This window comes from Pan paniscus, chromosome 18, assembly GCF_029289425.2.
Source record: "Pan paniscus chromosome 18, NHGRI_mPanPan1-v2.0_pri, whole genome shotgun sequence".
Lineage (NCBI taxonomy): Eukaryota > Metazoa > Chordata > Mammalia > Primates > Hominidae > Pan > Pan paniscus.
The window spans coordinates 99,544,039-99,553,713 of record NC_073267.2 but is presented as its reverse complement, the minus strand read 5'-3'; the positions used below and the strand labels follow the sequence as shown (position 1 = coordinate 99,553,713).

Genomic DNA, 9,675 nt, shown 5'->3' with positions numbered 1-9,675 from the left:
CTTCGCCGTGTGGCTCCCTCAATCCCCACCCCACTGGCCAGGCAGCACAACCACCCCTGCTGCCCATGGCAGAGGCCGCTGAGGATGTGGGGGAGGAGCCACAGCCCAGCCCCAAACCAAGCCTGGCCCAACCTCTTGAACATCTGCCAGCCTCCGAGACCCTCTGCATAGAAGCAGGGTCCTCTTGGGGCTGTGCCTGGCCAGGCAGGTGTGGGCTTCACCCTCTTGGACAGGAGAGCTCTGCAGGGCATCAGTGGGTGGGAAGGGTGGGGTGAGGCTGGGGTCCAGGTCATCACTGGGGACCTGAGCCCAGAGCAGTCACCCGAGGGTCTCAGGAATCATCGTTCTGTGCATGGCGACACACACATGCTCTGAGGTGCACAGAAGGCTGCCGGGCGTGGACAGCATCTGCCAGCGCGGTGTGGGCAGATCAGGATGGAGGGCTCTTCTGCAAGAAAGGCACTCCTGGCAGCTTGAGATGCCATGAGGAGGCAGGTGGCAGGGCTGGTGGGGTGGGAGGTCCCAACCCTAGATGCTACCAGGAGCTGGCTGTGGGGCAGTGTTGCTGTCCTCAGGGAAACAGTCTTAAAAGCAGTAGCTGTGGACCTCGGTGGGATGCTCTGTGCTTGCACCCTCAGCAGGGGCTGGTTTCCCCGCCAAGGACCCCATAGGGAGACATAAGTGTCTCTCTGGGTGGGGCAGAGCTGGAGCATCTTCCCCAGCCCTCGATACGAACCCCAGCTGGCCATGGTGCCTTGGAGCTTGGGCTGCTCCGGCCTCCGCGTTGGTGTCTAGAAGATGGGATTTTAAAGTCCGCTTCATAGAATGGTGGAGATGAGCTGTGTCTTGAACAAATCCTGGCGTGGGAGCCCCTGCTGGCTTGGCATCGGGGCCACACCTGCAGCCTGCACACTGTGGGGGCCGGGAACGTCCTGGCTCAGCTGTATCCCTGGCGCTGAGACCCGGCAGACATGTTCAAGTGCTGCTGTTTGCTGTGCAGCTTTGCCCTCGCTGAGCCTGCAGCTCCCCCATAAGACAGGAATGAATAATAGCAGCTTCCTTTTAGAAATCCTACAAATGGCCGGGCGCGGTGGCTCACGCCTGTAATCCCAGCACTTTGGGAGGTCAAGGTGGGCAGATCACGAGGTCAGAAGATCAAGGCCATCCTGGCTAACAGGGTGAAACCCCGTCTCTACTAAAAATACAAAAAATCAGCCGGGCGTGGTGGCCCGCACCTGTAGTCCCAGCTACTCGGGAGGCTGAGGCGGGAGAATGGCGTGAACCTGAGAGGCAGAGGTTGCAGTGAGCTGAGATCGTGCCACTGCACTCCAGCCTGGGCGACAGAGAGAAACTCCGTCTCAAAAAATAAAAATAAAAAGTAATGGCTGGGCGCAGTGGCTCATGCCTGTAACCCCAGCGGTTTGGGAAGCCGAGGCGGACAGCTCTTTTGAGGTCAGGAGTTCGAGACCAGCCCGGCCCACATGGCAAAACCCCGTCTCTACTAAAAATACATAAAAATTAGCTGAGCGTGGTGGCGGTAGTCCCAGTTACTCAGGAGGCTGAGGCCGGAGAATTGTTTGAACCTGAGAGGCAGAGGCTGCAGTGAGCCGAGATCACGCCATTGTACTCCAGCCTGAGCACAGAGCGAGACTCCATCTAAAAAAAAAATAATAATAAAAATTAAACTATTCTGCATAAGCAGTGTCCAAATCATAACAAAAATCAAATGAAAAGTAAACAAGATGTCACCTTATATCCATTGGACCGGAGAAGATGAGGAAGCTGGACGATGCTGAGTACAGGAGGGGGAGGGAGCTCACGCACACTGTGGGGTGGACACGGCAGTGGCCCCAGAGGACCAGGTGCAGTCCTGGAGTCCAGGTAAGTGTGGACGGAACCTCTGACCTGGCAAGGCTGCTGCCGGTTTTAGAGGATGTATATGCAGTGGAGGCAATGGAGTGTCTGTCCCGGGAGGGCAGGGAAGGACGGAGAATCCACACGGCAGCTCATGGAGTGTCCATCCCCGGGCGGGAAGGGAGGGAGCCGTGAATGTGTACAGCCCACGTAGCCACCGCTGCATAACAAACTACCCCAACTCACGGGCTTAAATACACAAGACGCCAGGCATGGTGGTTCACACCTGGAATCCCAGCACTTCGGGAGGCTGAGGCGGGGGGAATCACTTGAGCCCAGGAGTTTGAGACCAGCCTGGGCAACATAGTAAGGCCCTCCTCTCTGCTAAAAAGTTAAAAATTAGGCTGGGCACCGTGGCTCACGCCTGTAATCCCAGCACTGTGGGAGGCCCAGGTAGGTGGATCACCTGAGGTCAGGAGTTTGAGACCAGCCTGGCCAACATAGTGAAGCCCTGTCTCTGCTGAAAATACAAAAAGGACAAAAATCAGCCAGGTGGCTCCTCAGCATCATGGGAGGCTGTTTCTAGGTGGTAACCCAATGACCAGGGGTTGGATTCATCCGAAGAGCTGTCTGCTGTCTATGGTTGGTGCCAGCTGTCGGCTGGGACCTCATTCAGGGCTGTCGGAACGACGACGTGAGGACTGGATGTGTTTCCAGGGGCTGCCAAAACGACCGCAAAATGGGGGGCTTACAGCAACAGAAATGCTCTCTCACCATCTTGCAGGCGGTGGCTTACAGCAACAGAAATGCTCTCTCACCATCTTGCAGGCGGTGGCTTACAGCAACAGAAATGCTCTCTCACCATCTTGCAGGCCTGAAGTCAAAATCAAGCTGTCAGCAGGGCTGACTCCCTCTGGAGGCTTTAGGGTAGAATTCTGTTTGCCTCCAGTTTCTGGTGGCTCTAACACAGCTGTGTTACCTTCGCTCACGGCACCCTCGTTCCACTCTGCCTCCGTCTTTAAGCGGTCTTCTCTCCTGTGCGTTCATATCTAAGTTTCTCTCTCCTCATAAGGACAGCAGTCATACTGGATTGAGGGCCCATGCCAACCCAGAACAACCTCATCCTTTTTTTTTTTTTTTTTTTTTTTTGAGATAGAGTCTTGCTCTGTGGCCCAGGCTGGAGTGCAGTGGCGCGATCCCGGCTCACTGCAAGCTCCGCCTGCCGGGTTGACGCCATTCTCCTGCCTCAGCCTCCCGAGTAGCTGGGACTACAGACATGTGCCACCACGCCCGGCTAATTTTCGTATTTTTAATAGAGACGGGGTTTCACCATGTTGGCCAGGCTGGTCTTGAACTCCTGACTTCAGGTGATCCGCCCGCCTCGGCCTCTCAAAGTGCTGGGATTACAGGCGTGAGCCACCGCACCCGGTCATGATCACTATTTCTAAGATGCCAGCAGGGAACTGCCAGGTAAAAATTCTAAGAAAAAGGGGGGACCTCACCGCCCAGGCCCAGGGAAAGTTTCAACAAACTTGGGCCTTGGTTTTGGTGGCCTGGAGAGATGAGGGACACAGACGTGAAGTAGCAAAGCCTGCCCAAAGCGGGGGTGTGGGGTAGGGGTGGGTTTCGGCTGGGACCTCCAAGGGTCTCCCTCATCCTCCTCTACTTCTGGGCAATGCGAGAAAGTGGCTGTAGCACAGAACAGAGGAACCCGAGCGAAGAAAACGTCCCCGGGAAGTCGTGGCCCAGATTTAGCTTGGGTGGATCCAAAGCCCAGGTCAGCTTTTAGCCTAGAGAGGGGGCGGCTTCGCCCTGCCTCAGAGACCCGCCCAGACGATGCTCTCAAGGGCTGCAGACGGCAAGTGCAGGAGGCCAGGAAGCGGAGCCAGCATAAACAGAATCTGAGGTCCCCGCATCCACCTGAGGCTGCTGTTTCAGACGAGGCTGAAAGGCTTGTCCTTCCGCCCACCTTCCGTGCCGCGGGCCCCTCCCTCAAGGGGATGGCCCCGCCCCACAGGGGAGGCCCGCCCCCGGATCCGGCCAATCCCCGCCAGGTAATGCAGGTGGCCCCGCCCTGCAGGAAAGGCTCTTCCCAGGATCCAGCCAATCCCCGCCAGGTAATGCCGGTGGCCCCACCCCCCACAGGGGACGAGCCCGTGCACCTGCTTCCCCGCGGCCGGGTCGCCTGGGGCTGGGTCCCTGTCTCGTGGGGAGGAGCGGCCCAGGCACAACGTTCACTGAGCGCCTGCCATGAGCCCGCAGCCCTCGGCCCAGCGGCGTCGTGAACGATACCGGTCCCGCGAAGAGACGGGCGACGCGGTGACAGGAGGCTCTCGGGGTGCTTCGCGCAGGGGCTCGGCAGGGCTGACACCTCCTCCCCCTCTTTCACCAGGCCCCGCCCCTCCTAAATTGTTCGGAGGCGGGGCCTGCGCCAAGCCCCGCCCCGCCCCCAGCGTCACGGCCGCGGACCCCGGGCGGAGCCGACTCCCGGCGGAAGCGCGCGGCGCGCGGGGAGGCCCGAACTGATCGGCGGCGGCCGGAGACCGCTGGGGACAGACAGGTAGCGCCGTCACCCGCGGGATCCGCAGCTCCATCTGCCAGGCGAAGGGGCTCTGGTCGGGAGAGGGCTCAGCGGGCGGAAGCGCGTCTCTAGAGAAGGGTGCGGTCGATAACCGGGGGCGCCCCTGGAAGGCCGAGGTACCCAGGCTGGAGGGAGGGGCTGGAGGTGCGGGGGCGCTCAACTGGAGGGGCCTGGATCGCTGGGTGGGCGGGCAGCTGATGGGGCCGAGGTCTCCAGGGTAGGGGGTGCTGAAGATACCGGGGGCGCCCAGCCGCTGGGGGCGGGGTCTCCAGGCTCGAGGGGTCCTGGGGACGCTGGGTGAGGGTTCGGGGAGAGCGCGGCTGGCTGGGCGCGGCCTTAGGTCCCTGACCCCCCCGGCCCCCGTCCGCCGCAGGATGGGCAGCAGCTCGCTGTCCGAGGACTACCGCCAGTGCCTGGAGCGCGAGCTGCGACGGGGCCGCGCGGGCGTGTGCGGGGACCCCTCGCTGCGCGCGGTGCTCTGGCAGATCCTGGTGGAGGACTTCGACCTGCACGGGGCGCTGCAGGACGACGCGCTGGCTCTGCTCACCGACGGGCTGTGGGGCCGCGCCGACCTGGCGCCCGCGCTACGCGGCCTGGCTCGCGCCTTCGAGCTTCTGGAGCTCGCCGCGGTGCACCTGTACCTGCTGCCCTGGAGGAAGGAGTTCACCACCATCAAGGTAGGCGCCAGGCCAGGAGGAGCGCGCCCCTCGTCCTGGCCTGCGGGTCGCGGGGCCGTCGACCATGGGGGACCACGCCTTTCGAGAGAGAGGGGCTTCAAGTGTCCTCAGTGCCTGGTGGGCTTCTCAAGGCTCCGAGCGCTGAGGGGTCGTGGGCGTGTGGGGGCACCCACTCCTAGGGCTGAGAACATGGGGTGGGCGAGGGCAGGCTTGGGTGCTGCCTACGGGGTCCTGCCCTGAGAGCTTGCGTCAGTGTCTTCCCTAAGAGGCCTCGCGGCCCCAGTTGCCATGGAAATCTTAGGACGGGGGCACAGAAGGGACTTGAGTTCCCATGGTCATCCTAAGTCCTCCAGGTTATGGGCCAATCCCATTCGCAGAGGAGGCCGCCGAGGCTGGGAGGACTGCAGATGGGTGCATCCCTGTGAAGTCTCAGGGCTGGGCTCAGACCTAGTGAACTCCACGGCCTGGGGCGGGAGGCTGTGCCCAGGGCTGGCCTGGCCTCTCCAGGTGAGCTCCTGGCGGCAGGAGGGGGCAGGGCCGCCGGGAGCTCTGAGCTAATTCGGAAGAGTAGGAAGCCGATGACGTCACTGGGCACGTGGGCGAGCTACGCCTCCGCCGGTTGCCATGGCAGCGGCAGTCTCTCCGCGGCTCCCCGGGGACACCTGCTGGTCGGAGGCGCCAGGACTTTCATTCATGAGAGAGGACGGACAGGCCCGCCCTTGAGGCCTCCCAGAGGGCGGGGCGGGGGAATAACCGGCTTCAGTGCCGGACAGCCCTGGTTTGGACCTAGTTCTGCTGCCTCCTGGCCGCGAGGACTTGGCCAAATTAGCTAATCTCTGTCAGCCCCTTTCCTCCTCTGAGACAGCGACACGGGAACAGTCCAGTTCATGGAGCCAGAGGAATGAATCGAAGCCCCGAGCTCAGTGCGGCAGGCACTGGGCGTTCCACACGTGGGCCGTGTCCAGGCATTTGATGCTAGGAGTCCCGGAGTTAGGGAATTTGAGAGTCAGGAGATGCTCGCAGTGATTGTCCTGAGCTCCTTTAGTTCTTCACCTAAGTGTAGGCTAGAAAGCACTCACCCAGGCCGGGCGCGGTGACTCACGCCTGTAATCCCAGCTCTTTGGGAGGCCGAGGTGGGCAGATCACGAGGTCAGGAGATTGACGCCAGCCTAACCAACATGGTGAAACCCCGTCTCTATTAAAAAAATACAAAAATTAGCCGGGCGTGGTGATGCGCGCCTGTAATCCCAGCTACTCAGGAGGCTGAGGGAGGAGAATCACTTGAACCTGGGAGGTGGAGGTTGTAGTGAGCAGAGATCGAGCCACTGCACTCCATCCTGGTGACAGAGTGAGACTCTGTCTCAAAAAAAAAAAAAGAGCACTCACCCTTCTACCGTCCCACGGCTGTCAGCCCAGTGCATGGACAGCCTCTGGAGAGCGCTGAAAACAGACGTGTCACCCCCATGGTGGAATACTACACAGCAGGAGGAATGAACGTTACAGCTTCCGTCCTTGTCTGCAAGACTGTAATGGAAAAAAACAAAGTTCAGAACAACACGTTTAAGAGGCTACCTGTCTAGCTTTGGTTAGAGACCTTACAAAGAGGTGAAAAAAAAGGGGGGACTACCTCATAGGAGGAGCAAACGAAATCTGTATTTGGGTTTGCAAAACAAACACCTGGGCAAGTACATTCAAAACTAATTAGATGAGGCCATCTCCAGGGGTGAAGGGAGCGGTGGGAAAGAAGACAGTGGAATTTCTCAGTACAGGGGCTCTTTATTTTGTTCTGATTTGTGAGCTAGGTTAATGTATTAGTTGTTTTTTCCATTAAATTTAAGAAATTCGGCCAGGTGCGGTGGCTCACACCTGTAATCCCAGCACTTTGGGAGGCCAAGGTGGGTGGATCATGAGGTCAAGAGATCAAGACCTTCCTGGTCAACATGGTGAAACCCCGTCTCTACTAAATATACAAAAATTAGTGGGGCATGGTGGTGCGCACCTGTAATCCCAGCTACTCAGGAGGCTGAGGCAGGAAGATCGCTTGAACCTGGGAGGAGGAGGTTGTAGTGAGCCGAGATCGTGCCACTGCACTCCAGACAGAGCGAGACTCTGTCTCAAAAAAGAAAAAAAAAAAAAAAAAATTCTAGGCCGGGCACAGTGGCTCACGCTTGTAATCCCAGCACTTTGGGAGCTCAAGGCAGGCGGATCACTTGAGGTCAGGAGTTTGAGACCAGCATGGCCAACATGGTGAAACCCTGTCTCTACTAAAAATATGAAAATTAGCCGGGTGTGGTGGTGGGCGCCTGTAGTCCCAGCTACTCGGGAGGCTGAGGCAGGGGAACTGCTTGAACCTGGGAGGCAGAGGCTGCAGTGAGCTGAGATGGAGCCACTGCACTCCAGCCTGGATGACAGAGCAAGACTCTGTCTCAAAAAAAAAAAAAGAGAAATTATCATGTTTGGGCCCGGCCCAAGCTGGCTAAGCCTAGGCTCTGGGGTTGGGTCTGAGCATCAGAAGCTGCCAAGGCCTGAGCCAACAGATCCCGGACCCACTGTACCCTAGAGTCTGGCCTATGGGAGGGTGCGCAGCCACTGACCTGGCCGCTCCCTTGCAGACCTTCTCCGGGGGCTACGTGCACGTGCTGAAAGGTGTGCTCTCAGACGACCTCCTCCTGAAGAGCTTCCAGAAGATGGGCTACGTGCGCAGAGACAGCCATCGGCTCATGGTGACCGCCCTGCCCCCCGCCTGCCAGCTGGTGCAGGTGGCCCTGGGCTGCTTCGCCCTCCGGCTGGAGTGTGAGATCCTGGGTGAGGTGCTGGCCCAGCTGGGCACCAGTGTGCTGCCAGCTGAGGAGCTGCTGCAGGCACGGCGTGCCAGCGGGGACGTGGCCTCCTGTGTGGCCTGGCTGCAGCAGCGGCTGGCCCAGGATGAGGAGCCGCCACCCCTGCCCCCCCGAGGCTCCCCTGCTGCTTACAGGGCCCCGCTGGACTTATACCGGGACCTGCAGGAAGACGAGGGGTCGGAGGACGCCAGCCTGTATGGGGAGCCGTCACCAGGCCCTGACTCGCCCTCGGCGGAGCTGGCCTACAGGCCACCACTCTGGGAGCAGAGTGCCAAACTGTGGGGCACTGGGGGCCGGGCCTGGGAGCCCCCAGCTGAGGAGCTGCCGCAGGCCAGCAGCCCACCATATGGGGCCTTGGAGGAGGGGCTGGAACCTGAACCTTCCGCCTTCTCCTTCCTCTCTCTGCGCCGTGAGCTGAGTAGGCCTGGGGACCTGGCCACCCCTGAAAGCTCTGCAGCGGCCAGCCCGAGGCGTATTCGGGCAGAGGGGGTACCAGCCTCAGCCTATAGGTCTGTCTCTGAGCCCCCAGGCTACCAGGCACACAGCTGCCTGTCCCCTGGTGCCCTGCCCACCCTCTGCTGCGACACCTGTCGCCAGCTGCATGCTGCCCACTGTGCAGCCCTGCCCGCTTGCCGTCCAGGCCACTCGCTGCGTGTGCTGCTTGGCGACGCCCAGCGGCGCTTGTGGCTACAGCGTGCACAGATGGACACTCTGCTCTACAACAGCCCCGGGGCCCGGCCGTAGGCCAGCTGGGCCCCAGGTCAAGGGCTCTTGGGAGACAGCTCCCGTGGTGCTTCTCTTTGCTGGGGAGGGGTCTGGGCCTCTGGCTGCCTTGTCCCTGGGGGAGTCCTGGGCACAGCAGGGGGTTGGAGAGTCCAGGCCAACCCCTGCTGGAGGTGGGACTCTCTGTATATGGAAGGCTCCAAGGGCAGCAGGCCTAAGCCGGCCAGCAGGAGCCTTTCCACATTTCCCCACCCTCGGAACCCAGACGCATGCCCACATGTGCTGGGTAGAGGGGTCCAGCCTGTTCCAGCCAGTGCCTGAACCTGTCCCTGAGAAGGACCCTGTGCCCCAAGGCCCGTGGCTCCTGGCCTGCTCCCTGCAGTACGGAGTACGGGGCTCAGGACTTGGGGGTCCTCCATGTGTCCCAGGGATTCTCCACACGAGTGTCCTCAAGGGCCTGTTGGTGACACCGAGCTCCCCCCCACCCCAAGCTCTGCTGGGGCCAATCTGCGGGGCTCTGCCGGGTGCACGGCTGACCTGGCTTCGGGGACCCCGGCCCTCCCCTTGGGTGTCACAGCAGCTGGGCCCCCAGACAGGAAATGACCTGACCTCAAACCAGATGTGGAGGTGCACGAGAGGCGCAGGAACGGGCAGTGGCTGACAGCTGGGAAGGCCCTGAGCGTCACTGCTGCTAGGCGGAAGGGCCTGTGGACAGCCCACCCAGGCGGCGGGGTCTTGGTGGGTCCAGTGGTAATGGTGCCCCTCCCCTCCATTCCCTGTGGGTGCAGCCCACAGGCTGGCGAGGAGGTGCCTCTGCCCTAACCTCGGGTCTGGCGAGGGAGGGGGCAGGGTGCATCCACTGTGACAGCCCCTCTGGGCCCACAACTCCCTGACCCTGGAAGCTGAGCCTGCTTTCCTGACCCTCCGCCCCACCCCCCTCCTCCCCAGAACACTCAGAGGGACGGTCAACATCAGAGCACATTAAACGCTGGTGAAACCA

The 9,675-nt window shown here is 60.8% G+C and overlaps 1 protein-coding gene across 2 annotated transcripts; it reads left to right on the top strand.

Moving 5' to 3' along the window:
• Positions 1 to 4,256: 4,256 nt before the first annotated feature.
• On the top strand, positions 4,257 to 9,675 carry SPATA2L (spermatogenesis associated 2 like). 2 transcript variants are annotated; one of them, XM_034941146.3, is made up of 3 exons: positions 4,257 to 4,414; positions 4,809 to 5,112; positions 7,725 to 9,675. In XM_034941146.3, exons 2-3 carry the CDS (start codon positions 4,810 to 4,812, stop codon positions 8,694 to 8,696), a joined length of 1,275 nt encoding a protein of 424 aa, XP_034797037.1. In that variant the 5' UTR covers positions 4,257 to 4,414; position 4,809; the 3' UTR covers positions 8,697 to 9,675. The 2 variants fall into 2 exon arrangements, with proteins under 2 accessions (XP_034797037.1, XP_034797036.1); XM_034941145.3 differs by having other exon boundaries at positions 4,257 to 4,551.